General features: G+C 39.0%; 1 protein-coding gene across 5 annotated transcripts in view; it reads right to left on the reverse strand.

The window, feature by feature from the left end:
* The window catches only part of il1rapl2 (interleukin 1 receptor accessory protein-like 2), a 363,155-nt gene that overhangs the window by 21,217 nt on the left and 329,450 nt on the right, over positions 1-12,488 (reverse strand). For all 5 annotated transcript variants that reach the window (XM_051419083.1, XM_051419084.1, XM_051419086.1 and 2 more), the window contains 2 exons: positions 9,250-9,382; positions 1,305-1,450 (listed from right to left, as the gene is read on the reverse strand). In XM_051419083.1, coding sequence (XP_051275043.1) covers positions 1,305-1,450; positions 9,250-9,382 — 279 coding nt within the window. The remainder of the gene's footprint in view (positions 1-1,304; positions 1,451-9,249; positions 9,383-12,488) is intronic.

Here is a 12,488-nt window from a genome sequence, read left to right on the forward strand (position 1 = left end):
CAGATGGAAGGCAAGATACCGCAGGACTGCTGCAAATGTTTTACAAAGGCAGCTATGCCCTCATGCATTTTTCAGCTGAATATTTAAAGCGGTAAGTATGAGTTCCTGGTTTTTTATTTTGTCTCCATCTGTGGTGCTCAGCATTCCTTTTACTGACCACTCTTTCTGGAGATCACCTGTCAATCAAACAGAGTCTCCAGTTCTGTCAAATATTTCCTCTTGTATTTTCTCTTGGTCTGTCTATAAGATGTGTTACAATTTTCTTTGTGTCAGCTGTTTAAGAGCAGCTACCCAAATGTTTGAAATTAAGCTTTGAAAGAGCTTTTACATCTCGCACATTTCTTGATGACAGCACACATTTAAAGCCTTAATTATCTTGGAAGCTGTTCACATCCACAAATATTTACTGAGCCATAAAAGTAGCATCAGTTCCTGAGCTGTAGGGGTATTTCTTGTTAACAGAATCAAGTGGAATATGTCCCAGGTAACTGGAGCATATACGGTTATATTTAGCAATTCAAGGTAAACAAATAAAGCACTGCTTTTGGGAACAACACACTGTGGAAGCTTTAAATCCAGATTTTTTTTCTACTTACTGTGTATTTGACAGTAAATTATCTGTGAATAGAAATGTATATTTATTTAGTTAATGTTTAACCTGCCTAGAGGAATAATTTGACATTTCGGGAAGTATGCTTATTTGTCTTCTTGCCAAAAGTTGGATAAAATGATTGATACCACTTTTATGTCTAAGTGTGGAGCCACAGGGGATTAGCTTAGTTTAGCATAAAGACTGGATGCAGGGGGAAATAGCTAGCCTTTGTTAAAAAAGAATTCTATTTCCAGAGGACCAACAGCTAGGTGGAGCGACTTAACATTTTTACTCTTACCATGTGCTAATTAGTGTACATTATAGGTCATGGAACACTAGCTGTTTCCAGTCTTTATGCTAAACTAAGATAATTGACTCATGACAAAGTGAATAATTACATTCTACAATTTCAAACATTCCCACAATGTGCTTTCAGACTTTTCGTTAATCAGTACAATGGTGTGGTACTTGATTGAGAGTATGTTAGGTAATGTTTTCAAGACCAAAGCTACATGCCGTAGTAGATAATAAGAACTGACAACCTTACTGAACTAACTAACTTCAATCTTCCTAAAATAATTTGCTCTTCTATAATGTGTAAGTTCATTTTCTTTGACAGAATGGTTTTCTCTTCTTCAGTTGAGGCACTTCTTTAATTCCACCTAACTAATATAGGAAGAAGATAATGAAAGGGAAAGAGAGAGTAATCTACCTTTCTTCTGCAGTATAGCACTCCCGCTGCGCTTCCCTATATGGTTCTCCACATAACAGGTGTAGTTGGCCAGGTCTGCCTCCTCCACAGCATCAAACGTTAAGGATAGTTGCACCTCCTTCTCCCCTAAATGCTCCCTTAAAATCCTGGACAAACAGATAAAGAGAAGTCAGGGACAGACAGCAGGAACATATTTTCCCCCAAATATTATTCCTTTGAAAACCTTTTAGGGAAGACAAGGAGAACATAAACATGTATGAAACATTAGATGCATTAGGTGGTGTTTTGTGCCAGATTACTCCTTACAAAATAACCTACGAGACTGGCAAATGAGAGAGGCAAAAAAGGGGAGGAGAAGGAGTGAGACGGAGAGTAAGTAAACATGTACTACTCCACCAAAAACTGCAAAAGGAGAAAGAGTATAACAGGAGATAAAGCAGGAGGAAGAGAGGACAGGAGAAATGAGGAGTGGAGCAGTGTGTAATACAGAGCAGATGAAAAAGGAGGATAGAGGGAGTAAGGAGGCATGTGTAGAAAACACTGGCGACAGCTGGAAAAAGCCTCTCTCCTTATGGTGAGGTCATATTCCTCTAAAAGCCTGCAAGGAGAAGGAAGAGAGGAGGTGGAGGAGGGGCAGACTGAACTGATGTTTGGGTCACGACGTGCACCTTTAAGCCTGATTTCAGGTCAGATTCAGCCATAACCAGTGATATCTGAGATCAGACTAACTGCGCTGACATTGCAAATTCAGTCACAGATGGTCCAGTAGGATTTTGTCTGATAGTGAAAACCAAAAAGGTAATTTCGTTTAATGTGTTCTCAGTCATTTATTTTTAAAATTGATTGTTTTAAATTTTAAGAAGTTGATTGATTTAAAGGTCCAGTGCATAACATTTAGGAGAATCTATTGGCAGAAATATTATTTAATATTCAAACGTTTGTTTTAATAATTTAATAATCACCTGAAAATAAGGTGTTTTCTCTGGAACCAAACACTGGCTTTAGATAGGCCCTTTAGTGAGTTACATGGCAACTTTAGTTTCTCTTGGAAGGCGAGTAATATTCAGTTGCTTACCATCTGCAACTTAAACGGTAGATATCAGTAAATCCTACACTCTTAAATTGTGAGTCATATGGCCATATCTAGATTTCTGTTCATATTCATTGTTGGGATTAATATTAATGTTGTGTGGCTTTGAAACTATGCCAACACAATGCTATTCTTCTTGTTGTTACAGTCAGTGGAAGTCAATTTGAATGTCATGTGCCTCAAGGTGGTAATTTTAAATGCACGGTCGGTGGTCAACGCTCAGTATAAAAACCATGTTCTTCATTCTGTCTTGAAGTTGACATTCATTTTGTTGACATCATTTTATCACTGCTATGCAAGAGGTTTTAATTCTTGTTGAGCGAACTTATTTCAACAGTTGACCCATCACTAAGCCCTGCCAGCCATGTAAGTTGTTTCAAATTATATTTATTTATTATTTGTATAATTTTAGCCAGTGACCAGGATTTTACTGGCTGAAATGACAACTGACAAATGTTCTTAACTCTATGAGGTGACTGAAAAATCTGTGGAAAACCTTTTAATGTTTTGTGGCTTTTTCATAAGAAACTATGAAACCTACAAAAGGGTCTTGATTGTGCATTTAATGGCTACTGTTAGCTACGTGATATAATAACTCAGTACAGTACAGTGTAATGATGCAGAAAAAAAAGGAGGCTAAAGCTTGCAGGCCTTAAGCAAACAGTCAGCATCCTCAGCATTTAATGATCTATGGAGAAGACATAGTTAATACAGTAGTTATGAACCAGTCATTGTGCTATGAGAAACTACTGGCAGCTAAGGTATGACTTACAGGCGTGGAACGTGTGTGATGACATGTTGGAGAAGTGACTGATGCTCAACAACAATGGCTGTTGATAAAGAGGTCAACTTAAATGTAATGTAAATTCCCCCCCAGAAAAGAGTAAAGATGTTTTTGCTCTTCTCCCGTCTGACTTCGGTAAGAGCTTGACTACGTTATATGGTTCATTGATTCGATTGGTTGAAGTTTGCCTGTCATAGACAATGATAGACAGATGGTTCATCCAATCACCTGCCAAATAAAGTGCCTGCCCTTTTCCAAACTACTTCCAATGGCGACTTCCCCCATGGTTCTGTGTAACAAACCATCTGGGGTAGTTAGGTTAAACTCTTTAGATACAGAGCAGACCACTTCAACATGTGGGGAAATACAAAGCTTGACAGACATGCTGCCTGCAGAATCATAGAATCACCATAGCTGTGTTTGCTCAGCTGTGATTGGACAATCCTTTAAGGGAGGAGTCAATTGCAATGACAGTTGACCATTTAATTTACCCCAAACCCCATGTTATCAACACAATCTATCCAGTAGTTCAGAGGGGAAGATTATTTTAAAAGCCAGTGTCTTGTGAAGTGAACTCTTGAGTAATCATAGCTTGCACCTTGAGGAAATTATCTTAGTCTGCAACAGAGACCAGAGAAAATGAGTGTGAGAGTGTGAACTAAGAGTCATGTGGGCGATGACACCCAAGAAATGGTTTGGAAAAGGTTTTGTGTCTGCAGCTGACAATATTTTTTCTTATGTTAAACTGTAATCACAGTGCAGAGAGGTTTGGTTTACCCAGCATGCAGCAGGATATGGCAGTGGTTGAAAAATCAGACCCACTGAAAAAATGGGGTATCAAAACGAACACAAGCAAAAATAACAGTACTGTACTACATGCCAAATATCTACATTTCTATTTGCCGCATTTACTACATATGTTGTAACAGGTGATGTTACATGTGTAAGTTCATTAAAATGTATCAGAAATGTGTCGGAAAACACAGAATTGTATTATTCCTCTTCTTATAAACATGTTGGTTTGACTCAGTTTTGACCAGTGCAGATTTTAAAACGTGCGGGAGTTGGCACAGTTCAACAAGGGCAATCAGATAAGAGGCTCTTTTTTTTTTTTTTTTTTTTTTACAGGTTTTTGTTGATAATTCACCATGAAAAGAACCGTATCTGTCACTTGAGGCTTTTATCCAAGTGCTTGCATGCAAAGAATTTTGACACACACACTTTTAGCATGTGTGGTCGTTGTGGGAATTGAACTCATAACCTTTTCAATAATAATGCTTTTCTCTGCCAATTTATCAACCGAGGAGCAGATAAAAAGCTGTGAAATCTGAATATAGTAAATGATTTTTATAATTGTCCACGTTACAGCAAGAATTATGAGATCAAAAATGTCAGATGTTCCTGAAGAAATACAACAAATGTCTTTCTCTTGCTCTCCTCCTTTTTGTGTCACTGGTTTTGAGTGTGTGCATCACTCCGATGTCTACCAGGGCAGACTATTAGAGGTCACAGTCAAAAGCAGTGACTTGCTAAAATCCTCAATTAAAAACACATCACTTCCTCTCTTCTTTTTTCTCACCTTCCGTCCAATAACTCTCTATACCCCCCCCCCATTGCAGACCTCCTTTCTTTCTCCTCTTACCTCCCCTCATATCTCTCTGATCTATGACTATAATGCTGTCTTGAAGTCTGCTATTAAACACACTCCTTTCATCCAGTAATCGATAATGATTTATTCTGCTCATTTTTCATTGTTTTTATATAAAACTCAGCACCTGGTTGAGATCTTCCTATGCCATGCTCATGTAATGCTACTGTGATTAAAGACTTAGCAATTATTATAAGTCACACTTGGCTATTCTTTTTCAAAATGACCAACAACCTCCTTTCCTCCCACTCTGGTCATATCAGTATTCACATCCTCAACAGCATCACTGCTGCTTTTGACACCGTCAACCTCAACATTGTTTTTGCTGTCTGTAAACCAACCTCAGTGTCAGTGATGTTGTTAAACTGTTGAACTGCACCTCTGGCACTGCACCTCTGTCCCAAGGGATCAGTACTTGGTCCTCTCTTGTTCATCCTCAGCACGCTGCCACTCATCTTCATGGTCTCTACTTCCACTGATACGCAGATGATGTCCGGCTCTATATCCATCTAAATACACTGCAACTACAACTCACTCCACACTGACCAACTGCCTCACTAAATTATGGATGCAAGCCAATTTCAAATGAACTCTCGCATTCACAAACTTGGAGTAATCTTCAAATACTCCACTTCCTTTCTTATTGTTAACAAATTATATAAAAAGAGTAAAAACAATATAACTTAAGTGTACCATACCATGTCTATGGTTCTCAGCCCTAATGAAGACGTAAATAATTTAAAATGCCTAACAACTGTACTTAAAATCGCACAAAAAATAATTCTACTTAGCTGGACAATAGTTTTTAGCAAATATTACTCAAACAGCAGAAAATATTTAAATGCTGGGGACTATTTTGCAGCTGAGGATTTGGTGATCAACAGGATGGTGTATGTGGGATAAACTACAGCGCCCACGATCATTGTAATGAAGAAACATTTCACCTAGCACAACAGTGTGGCTCATTGATGTTTTAATAGTTTTAGACAATAATGGAGCTCTATGGTGAAGAGATAATAAGGGTTTAGCTACACAGCTAATAATAGTAGGATCGATTCATTGTTGGTTTTTATTTTGCCATAGGATTTGTTATAAATAAGAAAAATCACCAGACCTATTTTTAAATATACTTAAATTCATACTTCTTCTCTTCACTTGGTGCACAATGAATTCCTTCATTTGATTTCATGCAAAAAAATATTTTTAAAAAGTTATTTTTCTCGTATTTCTATACTTGACTCTGAAACAACCTTGGTTGGTAGGTGACTAAAACATCTCATGGAAAACTAACAATGGCAATTTTAGATAGGATGCGTCTGGTTCAAAAACATAAAAACAGTGAGGCTTTGGCAGCAGTTGGATTGGACAGATGATGTGAATTTCAAGCAGGTAAAGAAGCCTCTCCACACCACTACACATATGGGCCAGTACTGCCTTCAAGTGAAAATATGAAGGAAGCTGCCCCAGGTGGAAATATTGTAATTACGAATTCATTGCACATGAACGAACCATGAACTATGATATCTGAGTTGCAGAAATGTTGGGTGGCTGGACAGCACTGAAGCTGTGCCAACAACTGCAGTGAAACTAATGATACTGCTCATATTTATTATGTTGGTATGTGTGTTTGGGCAAAGCACTTGAATTCTTGACAGGTTGTAATTATATCGTTCGAAGACAGATGCAGGTTTTCAGAATGAGAGCACTTGTGGGCTAAGAGTGAAGAAAGAGTCTGAAACTTCCTGTCCGTCACACATATTCACAGCTGGCCAGTCTCTCTAGGTGGTGCAGTAATAACGAGGTGAGAGTGTCAACAGTTCTCTCAAATACTGCAGGGTAACAAGAACTGGTAATTAAGGATATTCACATTATCATAGAAACAGTATTGGATCCTATGCAAACAGACAGGGACACACACAGTGCAATGGCCTGTGCTGCAGCAGGATGGGTGGCAGGAGCTAAACGTGGACAGATTAATGTGCATCACAGCAGGGGTCTGTCTGCTGTAGTGTGATTGTTGAATTTGGAGTAGCAGTGTGATTGGATCAGAGGTGGCCAGAGGACTGGACTGAAAGATGGAGAATTCATCAGGCAAAGGTTAATTTAATACCACGGGGCATGATTAGTTTCAAGTTTGAACACTCACCCTCATGCACATTCCTGCTCTCTTTATCTACAACATTATTTTCCCGGGAGTGAACATTTTCAGGCCACTGAGTGGCTTAGCGGTTGCAGAGAAAATCCTTCAAACAGAGAACCTGGGTTCAAGCCCCAGTAGGTCAGCAAGCAGCCCTCCTGCTGAAGTGTCCTAGAGGAAGACACTGCAGCCCTCCCAGCTCCAGAACTGCTGTTCTGTAGCTCACCCTGACCTCTGTAGAGGGAGAGGGTGTTTAGATAATTCAGCTTTAGGGAGGATGAAATATTCACATTATTATTGGTGGGTTGGGTTGATGACATAAAACTTGACGGCTTTTGGGTAGAAGAGAAAATTTTGTCTCGATTTTACTTTAAAAATGTTTTCTACTAATGAGGACTTTTACTATTTCCAGTTCCGGGTGAAGGACTCAGTGCTGATGGTTAAAGTAAACACAATTGCAATTGTGCCTTTTCCATGTTATAAAGATATTTCTTTTACAGGATGCTGTTTCAGAAGTGAGTTGTATTACCTCAAAAATGGGCAGGTTGAACAATAACACGGAAAGCGAAAAAGCAGTGAATTTACAGTGTAGTCATTGTAGATGGTGCATTAATCCATGCCAGACTTCTGGCAAGGTGCAGCAAGTGCATTTGGAGAAAAACAAACAGGCTTTTCTCTGCCATAACATGCCGTCGCTGTGTCCCTTTAAAAGTAAAAAAGCTACAAGTTGTGCTTGACAGGAGGTGAGGAGCTGAAGAGGCTGTTTATGATCATTTATGGTGATAACGATAATTTAATCTTTGTTTAAACATTTTATTTGCTGGTACGCTGTGATTTAATCTTAAAACATGTTAATTTACAGAGCCCAGGATGTAACTCATAACCTATAATTATACATTTCCTCAAATTACCAACTCATGCACTCAAATCCCAATTGCTAAAAAAGGTGTAGTACTACAGTTAAACTTTCAAACACTGGAAACATTTTAAGGGGTTGGCTGTCATTGCTGCATCAATGGTAAACTTTATCGCCTCCTGATTGAATTTTGATCTACTGTATTTGCCATAGTGGCTTAGTCGGTGCATAAATTACATATTTAATTCAGTTATTCTGCAGCACTGCAGCACACTGGTATTAACAGGTGGAGTTTTAAAGTCAGCCTAGATTCGTGTGCTCCAATCCTGCATACCTCATTTCATCTCTACCTCCATTCCACTCACAAAGCCCCACGGCAGCAAAGTCATTACAGCAACGACTACCACCAAACACTGTGTCCTGCATGTTTGTTTAAGGTTATTGTCACACTGAATCCTTAACTGTCCATGTGCCAGGAAAGCCTGCCTCTGCTTCCTGTGATGTATTAGTTGATGTCCTGGGATCTCCACTAAGATTTTCTTCAAACAGCAGAATCATGAGCTAAGCCTGACACATTACCTCTTGTTATACAGAGCTCACCGTGGCTTTTCCTTATTTTAGAAACCCCAAAGTATTCTCCATTGCATTTGTCTACTGAAGAAATAAACTCCAAAAGCGTTATTATTCCCTATCTCCAAAATGAATAAGCTGTTTCCCTACACTGACAATGTCATTTATAATAGCCAAAATATATTGTAATTGCAGATGAATTGTTCCTTTAATGTACTGTTAATTGGTAAATAACACTTTTATGCAGGTGACATTTATCTGTTATTGACCAGTTTAAAAGTGATATCCCTAGCACACTCTGCACAAGTGTGTATGGAGTGTGAAAGTGTGCGTATTCTGATGGTTTCCATGGTGATCTGGCAGGTTGTTATAATGATATTTGACGCCCCGCAGACAATCAGGCTTTTCCCAATAGAGCGCGATGTAATTGGTCCCAATAGGGGAGAAAATGAATTCAATTTAACTTTATTATTAGTATTCATAATTCTTTAGGAAAGTTGAGAAGAAATCTGTCAGAGAACCCTCAATGAGTCATAAATCATAAGAGAGCAAATTAGATACTGACAGTGTGAGGGGTGCAGCTGGAGTCGAGTCTTTTCAGAAATTAATTAACAATAGAAACCTGTAAACTTGACAGGCTATAATTGATACTGTCGCAGTGTCTTCAGGAGTGGTGAAAAAACAACTCAACAAAAACAATATTATGTACTTACTTATGTAATTATATGTGTTTAATATTTACTCAACTCAAATGTATAACTACTGTAGTTTTTCTCTTTTTTTTCCTCCTCTCCTCCAGAAAATGCTTAGTGGCACATATCTAGAAGTGAGTATTTAGTGTGTATTTGTGGTGTATTTACCTGACTTCACTTTCTTTAATGTGTCCCGCTAGTTCTTCGACAAACTTTTCTCCTTTCATCCAGTAGATAATGGGCCTTCTGTTTTCTCCACTGTAGCCAAAAAACGCCTTGCAGTCCAGACTGAGAGGCATACCTGCAACACAAAAACACTATTACAATACAGACAACAGCATACTAAGGAACAGCTACATTATTCACGCTTAACTGTAGCTGAAACAGGTACTGTAGTCCAGTTTAAGGAGAATACAAGCAATGAAAACTGCCACACACACTGAAATATTCTGTGCAAAGAAGGAAAGGTTGATGAGTATTATGGTAAAACTGAGTTCTAGTTGCTGCTCAGGGGCTGGCAGGTGATAGTGGGAAGCCTGCTGCTCTCGCAGGAACCTGTACAAAGAGCTAGTAGGTGTGCAGCAGGGTGCCTACTTGGAGCCCCTTGAATTAGGGAACTTAAATAATTAAAGGCTCAACAGACAATAGGCAGTTTAGAAAGAGGTGAGCTCTCTGTGTCCAATCCTGCTGCTTATCATGTGAGAGTCATCTAATTTAAAGGTCCAGTGTGTCGGATTTATCAAGCAGGGTAATGCAGATTTCACCCTCTTCTTCTACAGCGGCAACATGCTACACATTTTAGTTGTACAGAGACTGTAGAAATGCAGTAACAGTGTCAGTCTGTGTGAGTTTAAAGGGTTTCCACTAAATCCTACACACTTCTCCTTTAAAAATGTAGCAGAGGACCAAAAGGAAATGGTGTAATGACTTAACCCTCCATTACCAGACAAGATATTGGACCATCAATATCTGCAAATAGCAACTATGGCATGGCTAAGATTGGGGAGATATCACTGTTAATAAAAAGGTGCACAGTAATTGGACACAAGTCGAGTCTTATGCGATCCAACTCAATTACATTTTATTTGGATGAAAGTCAGATGGACTCCACCACCACAGCCTCCACACCCTTCTGTCTGGCTTGCTTCAGTAAGGGCATGCTGTCAGTGCTGAAGGTAAGAGGTAAGGTGTGGAATCATTTAACAGGGTTGTAATATCTAGGGAAGCCCAGGTATAAGAACTATATACAATAAAAAATGGTTATTTTGTAGGATATTTATGGACCCTGTATTGGAAGGAGTAAATACTGTGTGCTGGAGGAAATAATCGACAATATTTGCAGCACACACACACACAGATGCACTTAAGCACACATATGTGTACAGACAGTATCCACACTAGCTCTCACACACCCTCCTGTAAGACCTTGAAAGTAGCACTCTGTGATTACAGCTATCAATGGGGATGATGGAGTATTAATGAGCATTATAATGAGCGCTACCTCGTTAGGCAGTCAATTAGCAGATAATTATGATAGACCTCTGTATTATCATAATGATAGCTCTATCAGCACAGAACCAACACTGAATGCTAACATTGTGTGTATATCTGTGGGTTTTGTTGTCAGACAAGCACTTGAACTGAATGTTAACACTAATATTGTTGCTTTTATGCAGAGTGAATAGGAAATGCACGTGGTTTTGTGCAAGTGTTGTCCTTGTGCAAGTTAATCCCTGAAATTACTATTTTCAAAAAAACTCCAAATGTTTAGAACAGCAAAGGTAAAAAGTTTCAAAAAGTGGTTATATAGTAGGTTGAATAAACATGAGGTTTTATCAATTGGACATGGCAAAATGCAACTGTTTTCATATGGAAATGTCAGATGATTGCTTTGTGTTTGATTTCATTGCATCACTTATTCTGATTGATGAAAAAACGAGAGAAGACAGAAGGCTTTGACGTTTGACTGTCTCTCAAAATGATAATTTTTAACAAGCCAAGAGATGAAGTAGTCTGCAGAGCTTCATACATTCTGTATGTATGAGTGTGTGTGTGGGGGGGCTCTCATGGTGTTTTAGCTTGCCTCTGTTCTGAGACAGGCAGCATGTACCACACACACACACACACACACACACACACACACACACACACACACACACACACACACACACACACACACACACACACTGCAGAACTTGATGAAACAAGAATCTGGATTAGAGTGAAATTAGTTTAGCTTGATTTTGTGTGTGTGTGTCCCTGTGTGTGTATGTAGGTGTGTGTATGCAGTAATTGATTAGCACCCTGAGGGTGTGTTTGTGTTCTCAGCATGTTATGGTGATTAAAATCATCAACTTTGTTTGCAGTTGTGTGGCACGGGGGTGTGTTTAGGTTGTGCTTGGTGTGAGTGACTGTGTGTGTGTGTGTGTGTGTGTATGTGTGTGTGTATGTGTGTGTGTGTGCGTGTGTGTCAGTCTCCCTCAATCAGAACTACCAGCCTTGAAATCCAGCCTCATACAGCCGAGTTGAGTCATCATTTCTGTTTGTGGCTAAAGCAGCAGGGTGTTTAAAAGAACTAAAAAAGGGAGAGCTGTATGTTGTCGTCATTAGTATCAAAGACTTTGTACAAATGATTGATGGGAGCTTTTTCAAGTTAATGCATCATCATTTCACACTGCTGCTGAGTGCGATCACACCTAGATGTTGTTTCTTTTGGTGTGAAGCATACTGGAAGAGCTCACTCTGCCCAGTCACAAGTGAGTTTGTAAACAGAAGACACATGACTCATGAGTCAAAGCCCATCTGATTCCAGTCTTTGTCACTTTAGTTCAGCCTGACAGACTTGTCTGTGCTCTGTAATGTAGCTTCTCTGACATTCATAACACGTAGATGCACATAAAGAAGCAGCTGAATGTGAGCATCCGTCCAGACTGTGGTTTGCCCTTGGTTCATTTTTTAATGCTGCGATCCAAGCAAGAGAAACTGCTGGTTATCAAACACTAACATCTGTTTCCTTCTGCCTTTAAAGCCTTGTGTTTTGAGGTTGTTTCCTGTCGTTGGTTCAGACCACATTCTTGCTGTGAAAAATATCCCTGAATTTCTCTATATTTCATTTGTTCCCACCAGCCAAAGGAAACACTCCTCCACAGTTTAAATAAAACACTAAACATGATTAGTGTTAATGTGCTTCTATTTAAAGAAATGCCTCTATTGTGATGTGATTCTAGTGTCTACCTTCAATTCAGCATTGATTTAGATCATTTTCCTCACCACCAGATGAAGAGAGGAGAAGAAACTATATCACAAAGCATTACAAGAAACATAAAAACTGGTCTCTAAAACATTAATGGCTGTTTAAGCTGCACTAAAATCTTCTTTACAACAATTATAATGCAGTAATGTAAAAG

Source organism: Dicentrarchus labrax, unplaced genomic scaffold (assembly GCF_905237075.1).
Source record: "Dicentrarchus labrax unplaced genomic scaffold, dlabrax2021, whole genome shotgun sequence".
NCBI lineage: Eukaryota > Metazoa > Chordata > Actinopteri > Moronidae > Dicentrarchus > Dicentrarchus labrax.